General features: G+C 30.1%; 1 protein-coding gene across 2 annotated transcripts in view; it reads right to left on the reverse strand.

Moving 5' to 3' along the window:
* Nucleotides 1-17,243, reverse strand: part of LOC143222529 (uncharacterized) — a 49,112-nt gene that overhangs the window by 31,465 nt on the left and 404 nt on the right. For both annotated transcript variants that reach the window (XM_076449148.1, XM_076449146.1), the window contains exons 2-3: nucleotides 13,340-13,380; nucleotides 2,745-2,911 (exon numbers count right to left, since the gene is read on the reverse strand). In XM_076449148.1, the coding sequence (XP_076305263.1) occupies nucleotides 2,745-2,911; nucleotides 13,340-13,380 (208 nt within the window). The remainder of the gene's footprint in view (nucleotides 1-2,744; nucleotides 2,912-13,339; nucleotides 13,381-17,243) is intronic.

Genomic DNA, 17,243 nt, shown 5'->3' on the forward strand with positions numbered 1-17,243 from the left:
GCATAATTTTTTTATTAAAGAAAATGGTTACTACAACACATGTAGCATTTCAATGTATGTAATGTTGTACACTGTACTTCGCTACAAATTTGAATATATGCTGGTAAGGTAAAACTACTTTAATTCTATGCACGTTATATTTCAGACTTGTTAGTACCTCTGTATCAATAATTATAAATCATATTTCTGAAGCCATAATTATTAAAACTGTTTTACGTTGGAAATTCACAATTGCTATGCCCAACTTCTTTACTTTGCCTTGAGATCTACAACAGTGTATACAGTTCCTGGAAAGAAACCAGTTTACACTATATTCCACCAATGGTTAATTTGAAATAGGTATACAGTCATCCTCAAATTGTATACCAATTACTCCTTGATCTGTTTGACTGAATATAGCACTTTTGGTGGTTTCTTACCTAAATATGTTAGAGACTGTTAAGTTTAAATCTTGCTTTTATATTTTAATTATGTATTGCATTTTAAATATCATATTGAAATGGTTTACAGACTTTGATAAAGTTTAATTTGTTGCCTGATTGTGAAACATGATAAACAAGAGAGCATATATATGCCCCTTAAACACAGACACATATTCACAATTCAAGTTGTGTTGAGGTGTCACCCAGTTACACATTGTCCTCTTCCCTGGTATCTTCAGTCTGTTTTAACAATGCTTTTCATAATAATTCCCAAGCACAGATTTGCATCAATTATTAGCTTACTTTTCACAGAGTACAAATGCACTTCATGCCTACAGCAGAAAATGTGCCAAAATTTAGGAGTTATTTATGCCTATGTTATTGATTAAAATGGGTAAAGGCAAGCAAAAGAGTAAATTTTATGGGAGAAATAGTAGAAATAGACTCATGTAACTCATGGAATTCAGAGAAATTGTGTTTCAACATCTGACCAATGCTTAACTTTTATGATTGTGATAACCTTTATAAATTTTTTTCAGAATAAGAAATTAAATGACAGTAAAAACAAGAAACTTTGTTCTTGCTTCTCACCCATACATGTATAGGAACGAGGATTCTCAAACCAGCTTCCTGTTTGCCTGGCTGCTTTGTTTGAAAGGGCAGCCCAATCTTAGTAATGTCTGGGCAACACAAAGTACATTCCAATTCTTAATGATGACCTTTACCATATTCAAAGGGGTAACTAGTGACTTTGAAATTTTCTTGTATCCTGATCCTTGATTCTCTACCACTTTATCCTCTACTTGCTTTGAAAGCTCCTTGGTCTTCACGGTTGCTTTATCACATCATTACGAGTTGTGACTTGAACAAATGAATTAAACTCTGAAGACAAGTTAAACCACTTTTGTGACTTTTCATACCAATGTTTAACACTTAAACTGATTTAGGGCTGCTATAGCAAAGCAGTTGAATATTTATGTAATTGAAAATATTGTACTTTTCTTTGAAAATGTACTTACATAATATCAGGATTTTTTAGCTTTGTACATTTGAAATATAGTCTCATTTGAAAATTTTACAATTACAATCTCAGATGACAATAGAATGTGGAAACTTATCATTGGGTGAATACTGTATTAAGAGAAGCCAGATATTCCTAGTAATAATGCTATAGCTTTTGTTGAAAGGTATGTCAAGTAACTGTTTTTTAAAATGCATTTTATAATAATTTAGAATGAATTTATTACTTTGCTTGGTGTGTTTGTTTTTTTCCTACTGTAATCTACCATGCTAAAAAAAACTAAAAAAATTAAAGTGTCAGTTTGAATCAAATGTTCTACTCTTGAAGTTGTGCTGTCCTTCTCAAATATGGTTTCAATCCTTTCATCTGCACTTACATCTGGTTGCATAAAACATCAGAATTTTCACTTACATGCTACAACCATGCAAAATTCATTAAAAAAAAACTTAATACATTCAAAACAATACCTTATTTTAATACTCTTTTCAAAACAAAGTAACAAAAATTATATTTTGATCTCCCTTTAAAATTTTCTAATCATATCATTTTGATAGGTTGGTTGCCAACAAACAAAGATTTATTTTAGGCCTGATACACCTCATCAATGTAATGTTAGTCAGGCATAGCTAATGTAATGATAAATATATAATGTTATGAAACTTAAGCTACTTAAACATATGTAATTTCATGTTATAATCTGTAGTCATTTTAGTATGAAAAAACAAAATTTATATTCATTTCCTAATTTTTTTATTATGGTTACAGGGTCAGTCAATATGATATACCCCACAGCTAGGATAAAAATAACAGACAAAATAAAGTTTCATGAAAAAGAAATGTTTGAAATGCACTTAGGAGGTTTTAGAGATCACACAAATAATATTTGAAATTTTTGGGATAAAGAAGAGCTTTTTTAATCATGACATGAAATAATTTTGTGCTTGGACAAGTAAAAAAACCAAAACAACAGACTCAATATTTTCACAAACAAAGCTTAAGTAAAAATACTTTTCTAAAAAATTCTGATTTTTAGGGTACAAAAAAACCAGTAATCTTTACTAGAAGTCAACCAAGTTTTGTAAAGATACACATACTACATCAAAATTCATAGTATAAATACTTAAAGTGGATATAAACTTGTGTGTTATACCAAGCCAATTCTGAAAGGGTTAAATGAAAGTAGCCTGTATTATGCAACCTGGTTTTTAGTGTAAAATATACATATTAAATAAAAGAACAAAAAATTTTGTACCCAAAAGAAAATTGGCTATAAAACCAACAAAAATAAATATTGGACATACCACACGTCCATCTAATTCATGAGGTCCACTGGCTAAGACAATGGAAACGCAATCCGGGTCTTTAAAGGTCACAAATCCAAAACCTCTGGAGCGACCAGTTTCATTGTTTTTCATAACCACACAGTCAACCACTTCCCCAAATCTACTGAAATAATTCTTAAGATTCTCTAGAAGATATACAATAAAAATTTTATTTTTACAAATGTGAAAAACAATCAAAATATTAACATAAAGTGTCAAATCATGTAACACCACAAACAAGAACAATTTCAAACAAAGAACTTGAGCCAACAGAATACACTGAAAAGCTCTTTTTTGGCCAAATGTAGCCCACAAAATTTAAAAGACCATTTTGAAATGCACATCTTTAGAGCTATACAGCTAGTTGTTACTGTGAACTTTGAAAACAAACAAGCAAACAAAAAACTCAACATATCTTATGTTATAAAATTACAGTGAGCAAAATGTAACCTGCAATACCCTTCAGTATTTAATTTTAGCTCTCCTTGAGAATTTCTCAACTGAAGTAAAACAAAATTAAGTCAGCTTTTTAAAGTTCTACAAAAATCTGCATCTTCAGTTTTTAATTAGCAAATTATCCCTATGTAATTATCTTTACATTTTTTACTTATGTCTGTATGTAAATATACCAATACTAAAAAAACAAGATACAAAAAAGAGCAAATGGGAAAAATTCTCAAGAAATTCTAACTGTATTGAAAACCAGATAAGCAAATTAATTATAATTTATCAGCTCTACTTGCAGAAGAAGTTCAATAAAATAAGTATGGTATGTGATATGTGCAATCAGTAACTTTGCAAATCAATAACATTTAGCAAGAATACTACAACACCTAAAAAGTAAGGCTACTGAAGGGTATTCAGCACATCCAAGTTGACCCCACCAATCACAGTAACCAACAAAAGTACCTTAAAATAAAATTAATACACACTATTTAGTATTTCTAAACATTCTAATGTGTAAAAAGATTTACTATAACAACAAACACCATATCTTCAGACAATCCCTTATACAAGTGTTAAAACTCCAAGTATCTTTAAAATGACAAATCTAATTTTTGAATTTTATCGCATTACTAAAACAGGTCATCAAGATCTAAAAATTTTGAACACCAGAATCAAACCTGAATCAATAACTTCATTTTTTCTAAAACTCATTTTCTTTTGAACCAAAGGACTATAACAATTATTATAAACTGTGGTACATGAAAAGGTTAATGTAAAAATGATAAAATTTGTAATAAACCTAATTTAAGCTTCCCTTGTAGATACACTCTCTACCTGCATACTCACTACTGCAGTGGTGGCGAACCTGTGGAACACAAAACAATTTTGCTGGTACACTGCATGTAGTGCCACCTCTTGATTCTTTAAACCTTAAAGCTAAGCCATAGTAGATATATTATTACTAAATAATTACATATAATGTTTATCATTATTGCCAAATGCAGTAACAAATGTTTTTTTCCAAACTTTGGAGCAGTGAGAAATGTTCACAGGAGACACTTCATGCTCTCTTGGTGCCAACTTTGCAGTTGCAGGAACAAGTGGCATTGGATGACGTTTTGAATTCCTTACAGACCCAATGTACACATCAGTATTCGAGTCCAAATAGAACTAAACTGTTGATGATGGCTTTGATCTGCTCATGTTTTTCTTCTGTTGTTTGTGAGTGAATATCAGATATTTGGTGATAATAAAATAAATTTGCATCTATTTTTTTCAGTAAATATATCAATTATGTTGCTACAAATTATGTTATTTGGCATGGTATGCATATATTTCTCATCAGTTAGTTAATTATAGATTTATTTTTATATCAATGACACATTTTCACCTGCTGTTGGGTCATTCCATGTCAAATCATCCAGGGGACTGCAGGTGACCCCCACAGAATGCTTTGAAAACATTCAAATGTGTTCATCTACCCATATAATGAAAAATTCCCAAAGATTAGATCAATGCCTCTAATAGTTTCTGATATACAGCCCTGTAAAATTTATTTAATTTTTATTTTTAGCTAATTCATTTTCGAGCAACTTTGACTGCTTACAGCTGCAAGAGTAATGGTGGTAGAAGGCTGACATTTGCTACAATGACTGAATTAATCCCACAGAATACAAAAATGGTCTCAAATCAAGTTTATGTCTCTTAGAATTTGCATAGTGAGGCTATCACATCACCTGAAAACCCAAAATTGTAAAAAACATTGGTTTATTTAATAAGCCATAGCTCTAAGACTTAATATGATACAAAGCTGAATTTTTTTCAAATATTCTATAACATATCAGTTGATAAATCAGCAATTGTTGTAATTAAAAGTATGTTAGATCTCATGAAACTGTTTATGATGTAGCTAAAAATAGCCCTACTTCAGGCCACAGTTTGACCATGTCACCAGTTATTCAGCCTTTTCATATTTTTACCATATATTCTTACATCTCTGAATATGATCTACAAAAAAAATCAAGATGTTCAACCTACTTTTTGAGTTATAATTTTTTAAAGTATCCTTTTGACCATACGTTTTTCATTTTAAAAAAATATGCAGTTCAGGTGTGTTACTATGTGTAAATATATCCATACAATTTTGAAATATACCTGTCAAATGTTATGAATCCCACTGAAATATTCTAATCAGCCCTTCATAATGTTAAATAATGAAGTTGTAAGAAACAAAAAAGAATTAATTCATTTCTGAACAAGTTTACTGGCATAACTAGTTAGATCACATGGCAATGCAAATACATTGTGTATGCATTACAGTTATGCAGATATGGCTGAGTTTAAGATTCATAATATAATACATAAAAAGTCAATAAATCAGACACAAAAAGCACAGCACTACAACAGGGGATAACTGAGAAAGATTATAGTCGCACCAAACTGAAATAATCACGACAATGAAATGTTTCAAAAACTGCTTTGGCGATAAATTAGCCTTAACAACATCAAATAAACACTGCTTTGTTTAAACAGCTTGAATCAATGTCTGAAATTTGAGTTTGATTATGTTGAGATCATTTTGACTTAGAACAAAGTGGCGAGCACTACTGCCTTGCACAGTAGGTGCACTTATCAGACAAAGAATATGTTGGAAAGGAATCCTGCTTTCATCTTTATGTGACCTTGCCTTCGTTTCTCGATTTCTTCATAAATGACACCAACACATTGGAATGTTCATTGATCTATCTTTTATGTTTCCCACATACCATTCATGATCGTATAAGCATGCCACATATTTCCCTGGCTGATAATTGTCATTGCTATCATTAGACCCTATTTGAGCTGCTGCAGCATCATTTTCACTGCTACTACCAACAGTTACAACTGTGTACACATCATCATCTGATAGCCTTCTCATATACAATTTGTTGGTAGAATAAAGCTGTGATGTGACCTAATACCTGCCACAGTTTTGCATTTTTCAAAGTGCTCAAGTAGATCAAACTTTACACAATTCTTCAGAACTAATTCCTGATTGACAAGAAAGAATTGAATGACCTGAATGTTGTCCTTTGCCCAATGGTACATATCAGAGACACTTCATATTTGATTATTTATAGGCAATTGAAGGCTTGCACAGCCACCAGCCTCTTAACTGTATCCCCAACTCCATCACATGGACTTTTCCCATGACTGGTGGCAAAAAAATGCCATTCAGTGGACAACTGATAATCTTCAAAATGGTTGCAAAGATTTGCAAGATATTTAAAATTCTTATATCGCTGAAATAAATGATCATTTCTGTGTTTGGATATTTCTGTTTAACATGGCTTAGTACTGTGGTAATGAAAGCATGAACAGTTACTATGTCGTGTTTCAGACAATCTGACAGAACACACGTGCTAACAACACTGATATCTTGAGATCATGTTCAGAGATTTACGAATATATGGTAAAGGTTGATTAGAATATTTCAATGGGATTCAAAATTTTTTCAAAACTGTACAGATATATTTGCACACAGTAACATACCTGAACTGCATTTTTTTTAAAAATAAAAAACGTATGGTCAGAGGATACTTTAAAAAATTATAACTCAAAAAGTAGGTTGAACATCTTCATTGTTTTTGTAGATCAAATTCAGAGATGTAAGAATATATGGTAAAAATATGAAAAGGCTGAATAACTGGTGACATGGTCAAACTGTGGCCTGAAGTAGGGCTATTTTTAGCTACATCATAAACAGTTTCATGCAGTTAAATTTTTTTACAGGAGATCTAACACACTTTTAATTACAACAATTTCCGATTTATCAACTGATATGTTATAGGATATTTGAAAAAAATTCAGCTTTGTATCATATTAAGTCTTAGAGCTATGGCTTATTAAATAAACCAATGTTTTTTACAATTTTGGGTTTTCAGGTGATGTGATAGCCTCACTATGCAAATTCTAAGAGACATAAACTTGATTTGAGACCATTTTTGTATTCTGTGGGATTAATTCAGTCATTGTAGCAAATGTCAGCCTTCTACCACCATTACTCTTGCAGCTGTAAGCAGTCAAAGTCGCTTCGAAAATGAATTAGCTAAAAATAAAAATTAAATAAATTTTACAGGGCTGTATATCAGAAACTATTAGAGGCATTGATCTAATCTTTGGGAATTTTTCATTATATGGGTAGATGAACACATTTGAATATTTTCAAAGCATTCTGTGGGGGTCACCTGCAGCCCCCTGGATGATTTGACATGGAATGACCCAACAGCAGGTGAAAATGTGTCATTGATATAAAAATAAATCTATAATTAACTAACTGATGAGAAATATATGCATACCATGCCAAATAACATAATTTGTAGCAACATAATTGATATATTTACTGAAAAAAATAGATGCAAATTTATTTTATCCAATCAACAGGTTGACCTTTCAAAAATAGTTTCCTTGATAAATGATGGTGCAGCCAGAATGATTGGTAAAAAAGCAGGTTTTGTGAATCTGTTTCCAAAATACCTTGACAGTCACTGGTAAGCCTTTATTGTATTATGCACGAAGAGGTTGTGTGTACAAAACCTGGCCTTAAGGAGCTTGGCAAAATGATGGAAATTGTAACCAAGGTAATTAATTTTATTTCTGCTTTGAAAAAAGATAATATCAGAATTTACTGAGAGAGGTGAGTTCGATGTACAAAGGACTACTTATGTATGACAAGTATTTGTTGGCTAAGTAGAGATTTTGTCCTTAAACAATTTGTTGAGCATTTGGATGAAATCTGTCTGTTTTTTGTGATAAATGAAAAAATTTTCTTGTTAAGAATTATCTGATAATATGTGGATTTGTAGATTGATGTTATTTTTACAGATTTCTCCTCACATTTAAATGACTTGAACACCATATTGCAGGGATCTGACAAAACACTCAATGTTATGTTTAAAAGCATAAAAACTTTTGAAATCAAACTGAAAATTTTTAAATGTGATGTTTACAATAGCACTTTTAAATATTAACCAAACCTAAAAAAACATTACAGATCTTGAAATTAATGAGAAAATATACATTTGGAGCTTGCAAATACAATTTGCAAACATCATTACTTTTACCTTTTTCTTTAAGATTTAAAGTTCAGGTTATTTGAAGAAACTGCAAAATTCATAAAATATGCAGACAGTGTAATGTTAGACAAACTGAAATTGGAAATGTTGCAGTGGATTGACTTGAATAATTTTGAGACACAACTGATTGATTTACAAAGCAGCTCAATTTCAGGCCAAAAATTTGTTGACTTAGAGCTGAACTAGAAAATATTGAAAAAGATAGGTTAGTGACTGGAATAATGCAGAAAATTAGGTTCTGAAACTTTTGACTGTATGAAATATATCACAATGGCAGTATTAACAGTATTTTCATCAACATATTTATGCCAATTATTATTTTCAATGATGAACTTTGTAAAATGTAATTACAGGAGACTTACTGATGCATAGCTCTCAAAACAACCAAATATAAGCCTGATACAAGATATCTGTCATCGTTGGTGCAGCAGCATCTCTCACTAAGTGTAAAATATGCTTATTTTCCTTTCCTTGGTTTTATATTTTTTTTATGTTACATAACATGAACCACGGTTTATCATTTCACACAATGCTTTCTGTTAATAGTAAAACAATGAATAAACATAAATAAACAAGAGGACTCCTTCCATTATTATTGTTACTAATTCATTGATTTTATTTATTGTGAATTACTAGAGTTACTAATAACGTTACTCCAAAAGCTGTTTCATTTAAAGTAATTCAGTATAATAATAAATGATAATCTGCTGCTAAAAATTACTATGGGCAAGTCAGAGAAATTTTTAGATTATCCCCAATTTAGGTACACTCACAAAAAGGTGGTTTGCCATCCCTGCACTAGTGTTTTATTACCTTTAGCAAAACGTGTACCACGTATTCTTTAGCTGTACTAAAACTATCGCATTCTTCATTTTACTGAGAAACTGCTAACATGTTTTTACTTTTTTTTTTAAATGCAGTCTAGATTTGTACTTCAAAAAAAAAAAAAAAAAACAACTAAAAATAAATATATAAGCATGAAAACTTCTCTGCACCTTTTCTAGCATACTGTTAGAATGAGACATGAAGACCAAAACTACAGGTTTTGGAAAACTCACCAACATCATGAAAGATTGACTCATGTATATAAGAATGGCCATGCACACACACTCTAACTATTCCAAACACACTCTAGCTTAAATGTGCAGTAAAGGCCTCATGATACAGATCTAAGTAGTTGGTTGGTTAGTTGATTTAGTGGTTTATGGCACAAGGCAGCTAGGCTATCTGTGCCAAACACCTGGTAAAAAGGTAAACATAAAATAAATGTTGTAAAATTCATAAACGGAAATAAAGATAAAACAAAACAGCATTGAAAAACAGGAAAAGCATAAAACTAATGTTGACACCCAGTCTACAATGTTAAGAGAGAAACCAGAGTAAGAGAAGTTGTAAAAACCTTTCTGTAGCATAATGGTAATTATCAAAATCTGCCAGGAAGACTAACAGGTAAGTACAAGAACCATCATCAGTCACCTGAAGTTGGCCTTTCCAATCCTGGTTCCAGGTTATGTGTCATTACAGCCATTATTAAAAGGTAAAGTAATAAAAGTTTTAAAAGACATGTAGCAAAATTGTAATAATAATTTGCCATATATCCAGTAAAAGTAAAGTAAATGTAGTAAAATTCAGACCTAAGTAGCAGTGGAAACTGTAAAATGCATACACCATCACATACTCCATTTAAAAGGTAAAAGTATGTAACATTTCCCATCCAATGCAGTTTATTCATATAACAAGATTATAAAAAAGGTAAAATTAATAATTTTTATGCTGCTCAAGTCAGCAATCAGCAATACCTGCCAAAATGAAAAGACAAAAATACTGGAAGACTAACTGATGCCAGGCACTAAATGGAAGAAACATGCCACCTATGTAAAGTAAAAACAGTGGCAACTACCAAGAACTCACACATACAAAGAACTGTCAATGTGTTAGTTTCATGTAGTTGACACTCCCCTACATTGTCATACAAAAATTTGCATTAGAAAAATATCATAAGACAGACCTAAACAAATACTTTCAGATCTAGAAGCCAGCCCAAAAACTCATGAGCCAGGCATGCCTAACTTTGCTATTGTTTGTAACAGGAAATAGGAGGTTACACTAGTGCCTAAATTATCCATGTCCTCACTATCCTTGATCATCTGTGATTCTTTCTTTTCCCCAAATTTTCTCAAACTTTTTTTGCCATTATAATCTCAGACAATAATATATGTATTTTGGAGAAACAATCACTCAGAAATTAATTTTGGTTGCAAAAGTTCAGGTGTTACATGATATCCAGGGTTTTTGTGTGCAGGATCTGGTATGCATTCAAATCGCAAGTCAGTCTGTTCAAGCCTATCCTTGATTTCTTTTATTTTCAATTGTTAAGACAGGAATACAAAATATATGTACCTTGACTAACTTTACTTGATTAGTGATTAAACACTATTATACAAAAACACAAAAAATACATATTAACATCTCAAATATTTCACTCAACTTCAGTTGTTGCCCACTGTTCTTTCCTTCATGACAGGCATCTTTTACCTTACATGTATGTTCAGGTTGTGTTGTGGTGTTACCCAGTTAGACATTGTCCTTTTCTCTACAGATAAACATCTTCACTCTGATTTAACAATGGCTTTTTTAAAGTAATTCCTAAGCATAGATTTGCTCTAATTTTTGAATTATTTGTCACAGGTATTAACAGGGTGTAAAGGTACTTCTGTATCTATAGAAGAAAAAATGCCAAAATTTGGGAGCTATTTATGCCTATGTTAGCAACTAAATAATACTAAAATTGGAACAAGAAAATCAAGAAGGAAGTATTATAGGAGAAAAATTAAAACTGGACTTGTGTAACTCACAAAATTTAGATAAACTGAACATCACACTTGGCTTTTATGATTACGATAATGACGATCTTTATAATTTTTCATGATAATGTGATTAAAATTGAAACAATGAACTTAAAGATAAGAAAAAAATATTTATATCAAACAACAGGCTACATAACGAGATATATTAGTGCATCAAATATCCTCTGTTTCTGTTATTTGCAATTTTCTTTTGCTTTCCATGGACAAGCATGAATAATTGAGACACCAGTATATTTATTTACCTTCACAGTAAAGAATGCATGCTAACAATACTTGATGTCAACAATAATCATTTGATAGTACTGCCTGTACTAACTGCTTCTGGTCTTTGAATCCAAACATTTGTACTGATTGGATGAATCAAGAGAAAGGAGTAAAACAAAATGGCACAAAATCAGTAACATGTTGTGAAACCACAATGCTTCATTTTTGAAAAAAACAAAATGTTGAATCTGCCATTAAAATCCTAGAAACAAAGTTCAATTTGGGTTTCAAAGAATGAAAAAATAGTTCCAAATTTTCAAGAGTTCATAACTGTTATAGATTTGAGTTCTACTTACCAATAAAATGGGAGAAAATACTAGGTACCACAATGAAAATTTTAGTCACTATGGTGATCTGGTACCTGGGATTTTCCTAGGCATTTTACATGCTCCCCACTTAACATACTACAAACTATAAGAGTTTCATCTAGATAGTCATTTATTAAAATGATTGGCAAAAGATCATGAAAAGTGGGTCAGGCAATATAAAAATGTTCCCAAATGTTTCATAGTGATATAACATACTTCCAAACAATTCTCTTTTACTTCATCTTCCAGAAGAAAATGCTCAAATTTTATGGTAAAAATTAAATAAAGATTCACCTAGACACAGAATCCAGTACTATTGATATGTTAAGGCTTGCTTACAGAGAAAACTGAGATTTGGAATGAAATGATACCTAAAGACATGGCTATCAAATACACCAACTGCTGGTATTATCATGGATTTATAACACTAAGAAATCAGCAATAAATAAGTTATGAAGAACAAGTAACAAATTTATCTTAGAATTCTTCTTGTCTACTAAAGTTCTTTGTATAAAATTAAAGTTTACTACAAGTACATACTAATTGCACTACTGATTTAAAGTTACCTTTCCTTTAATGTACAGTATTGGTATTTGAAAATATCTAACTGTGACTGAAACTGTTCACTTTTTATATAACAATTTTAATAAATTATTTATTGGTAAATTATGGTACAGCTGGGAATATACAAATGAGAATTTTTTAATCTATATATTACTAACTCAAGAACTATTATTACTAACAATGTATTTTAAGCATAAAGTACAGAAATACAACATTATGGTGTGAAAAACCCAAAGAGACTGAAAAAAGAAGCCAGCATTTGAAAACCAACATAAAAGACCTAACACAAATGCTATAAGACAAATATTAGTTCTCTAACAACCAGTAGTAGCAATAGATATTTACTTCTTAATTATAAAACAGCTTTAACAAGTGCCTGAAAGAAACTTCCAAAGTTCATGAATTTAACTGTTATTTTTAGCAATTATACAAAAGTGTCAGTTCACAGACTAGACCTAATCGTGGAAGTAACACATATGTATACGTTACACTACAATTTGATGAACTAGTCTAATTAAACAACTCTAAATATTTTTCTCAGGTAGATCTTGCAGAAAAAACTTGACAACTCAAATACACAGACAGTAGTTTTTTTACAATGAAAAGAAAGAAGGAAAAGCAATATTAGAAGGTTATCATAAACCTGTAAAACACAAGTGCTGTTTAATCTTAGTTATAACATGTAAGTTGGTAGTCACTTTAAGGTTGTGTGAATGCTAATTCCAAGAATTTCCTATTTATAAATACAATATTCATAAACAAACTTACATAAGCCAAAATTCTTAAAATGCAAAGATAAATATTCACAACAGTTGCAACATAGTACAACTTTTAAACTTTTCATTATTGCAACACTGGGTCTAATGAAAGATAATAAAAAGAACAGTTAATACTTTTTACTATACTTCCAAACTGATTTTCAAAGTTGACCTTTTTTGGCAACGAATGATTGCAATGTAGGCCTATTTAAATCATAAATTTAGGGTTAACGATGATAGAAAAATAATTACCTTGACTTGTATCCCAGCTCAGGCCACCAATAAAAAGTTTACTGGAGAAAAAAAATTTAGTATTAATATGGATAGACAGTTACAGCATAAACATATCTCAAAACTACTGATTTTGACAAGTGCTTTTTAAATCAAAAATATGAAAGATTTGCAGTGATTTGAATTATTGTTGATGTGGAAAACTCCTACACCAAGTACATTAGTTCTTAATAAGTAAACTGGTTTAGACTTTATACAAAGAGATATTTAATAAAAGATGAAGGTGTTCATTATTTAGAGTATTGTTGCTACTGCATTCAGTTTAGGTCACATTATATAAGGAAGGATATTCAAAGAATACCATCAAGATTCAAGGTATTGTGGAATTGTTATGTGAGAATGAGTTGAAATCTTTTCACATTTTCACTGAAGAATTTACTAACAGTAAAAATAAATATTACAAGTTCAAAATATTAGCCAGGCATGGGGTTCAAGTCCAAGAATCATGTTTTTTTAGTTAAAATACTCAGTATTAAATGCACAAAAGTAATATTTTCTCTAAATGTGAACAAAAAAATTAAAACTTTGAACTAGATGTATAATGTCATTTTTTGAAATAAACTGATGACAATGTAAAATTGCATGTCAAACATAAAATCTGATGACAAAATGCATTTGCAAAGATTAAAGTATGCATGCAACAATGCATTGGATTGGAGGACTGAAACTCTCCCATCAACCTTAAACTTATAAAAATTTGTGCAAAATATATATACATGTTTATTAAATTACCTATTTCCTATTAAAACTACAATGTTAAATTTTTCCATCAATAATATTCTGACAACTGAAAAGAGGGAAATTTATCAATCATCCATTCTCATGTTAATATTGAACTACATAAAAATGTCTTTTCTTTTGTGAATTGCAGGTGAGATCCCTCCTCAGATAAATTCCTGGTGGTGCACATGACATTGGGTTAAATTGATTTAATAAAAAAATTTCATCATGTTAATATAATACTGTTCTTTATTTACTAAAAAAAACTGCTGAATAGCTCACAACTGAAAAATATATATTTATATATATATATGTAACACATTTATTTTATATATATTTCTCAATAATATGTCAGAATTTATAGAAATAGATTAATAAGGCTAACAATATGTATATCAAGTCAATAACCTATTTAGATAAATAAGTGTTTAATTACAACTAGCTCTAACTAAACTATAAAAACTAAAAATGGAAAACAAAAAATCTAGTTGTCACATGCAACTTAAACACAACACAGTAAAGCGAGCTTTTCAACTTCTTTATTTCATATCATGCAGGCATTTGTACAGTTTCTTCCAACCTGTATCATAAAATATAAAAGCATTAGTCTCTTAAATGTGTTTTTCTCAACTTCTGGCCACATAAACCTCTCAGTTGGAACTTTATGGTACCACAAATACTGTAGTACTTAAAGAAGGGACAGAACAGATGTGGAATACAAATTATCAAACACTGTAGACAGAATATAAACAAAACCTCATAAGCACTTTACACATACTGCTAAGTAGTAAAAGAAACTGAAAAAATAAAAATTTCACAAAACCATAAATTTGTCTATGTGACTGACTAATGTTGTTGGAAGGATGTAGCTCTTTCCTGCCTTCACCTTATGGAAATCTAAATGCTCATGATTGAATTACACTACTTTGGAGTTTTTCTTAGTTTTACTTATAACCTTGGTAATAACAATAACCATTTTGCAACACTACTAACAAGCTAAAAATAAATTAGTAACCATATTCTATAATTAAGAGAATTCTATGCAAGTTATCCAGTAACAAGCCACTCTAATATCATATGCATCATATTAAATTATTCACACCTTCTCTTTATAAAAATTACTTTTGAATCCATTATTAGTGTAAGAAATTACATTTAGTATTCTACTATATGCTACATAAAGTATTTTGTTTTATAGTATGTATGGTCTAATATAGACAAAACAGCATAGCACTAAAAGAAACAATGAAAACTGCATAAATTGGAACATGTTAAAGAGTCAATTTTTACCCATTCTAATAATCATTTTTTAAAATCAATATGAATAACTTATTCTCTATCATAAATTATACAATAATAGATCATTTGACCAAATAATGTATATAATCTTCAGTTCAAACATTATAGCATTAACAAAAGACTATATTAACCATAGAAATCCTGAACTGATAAGGGTTTACTTTTTTCCTCAGTTATTTTTATATACTTAGCACTTGATATTCAATCTATCCTAAGCATTTACTATTGTTTATATAAGACTGACTTATAACGACCTCAAAAATATGTCACCTGACTTAAATACAGATGTGACATTAGCCAGAATTTAGTCTTTTGGCACTGTCTGTTACTCAAAAACTCACAAACACTTATTATGAGGACTTATTTACATGGCACTTATCTGCTATTAATACCTTTAGAAAAATATTGTTTAAACTTTCAAAATTTGAGCTTGAAGGTCAGTGCAAAATTTCCTATTACAGAAATAATATCAAACTAATATAATATAACTTTTTTTTTAATTAAGCAGGCCTATTAGGATTAATAATGTTATTGCATCAGTTGTTTGTAGTTCTAGTATTATTAACACGTTAACATTAAAACCAACAGTAGTACTCCAATACACCTGAAATTTCAAAAACAATGTAGTAACATTAAATAATAAAACCTTATAAAAATAACAAATTGTATAAAAGTTAAGAGTACATCATACCGATAATTATGCATGACCAAACGTTTTTCAAGGTTATAAAATCAAAAGAATATTATATAAAAGTAACTTGTATAAAATGAGACTCAAAACCAAATCAGATACCACATATACTAAACTAACAAAACTAATAACTGAAGTGCAGCTATAGTTTACACCTGCCCTCTACACATTATGCACTTTAAACACTTCTTTATGAAAATTCAAAATTGATATGGTAGTGTGTGTAAAAACAAGAAAAATCTATAAACCCATTCTATGTTAATATAACTGTGAAACAGCAAACTTTTATTTTTTTATCATTTAGTTCAACTACTAATTGTTAGTTAAAGTACTAACTCTTGAGCATATAGATTTTTAGTTTGCATGTTTTATAAAACTGACATAAATTTTCCCTAGCAGTAACATATAAACAATAATGTTCTGAAAGATTATGTATACTTATACTAATTGCTAGTCACATAAAATATAACCTTGTAGAGTGATCACTAAGTAAAACCCTTTTACGTTTCTTGATCTTGAAAACGAGTTAATTTGCAAGATACAATTAAAAGAATTATTGGTAATTATTGCTTGATATTGAAAAGCATCTTTCTTTTAAACTCATTTTCTGGTGAATTCAATTTTTTTATACTTATGGTTCTTTTTATAAATTCCTGATATTTATTTAAATCACATTGAAATTTATGTTATAATGTTTATTATTATTGTTGATATTTGTAGCTAGTCCTGATCAGACATAGATATGTACTTTATATTCAAAAACGGCTCGTTTGTAAAATATTTTCTCAACCCAAACGAGCCGTTTTTGCATATAAATTTCTCAACAAGTGGGTTTCTCTACATCACTGATAGATATGTACTACTTGTATTCTGTATGTGGCAAGTGGGTATTCTAGTTTTAAGTTTTTTTCTTAATTTCTGTTATACTTGAATTGTTTTTGTCTAACCCTAATTGTACAGTATTTTGTTCAGTCCAAGGACACATTACCACCCATAGTACTAGAAATAACACTATTTTAATTTTTGTGACGTCATGGAGATGCATCGAACACGCATGCGCCTTACTAACAACGTCTACTCGTTTCAATATCCTCTTAAATTCTAGTGTCAGAACACACTTTTTGATAGCGACATTGGAATCTAATCTGTAACACC

This window comes from Tachypleus tridentatus, chromosome 8 (assembly GCF_004210375.1).
Source record: "Tachypleus tridentatus isolate NWPU-2018 chromosome 8, ASM421037v1, whole genome shotgun sequence".
Taxonomy (NCBI): Eukaryota; Metazoa; Arthropoda; class Merostomata; order Xiphosura; family Limulidae; genus Tachypleus; species Tachypleus tridentatus.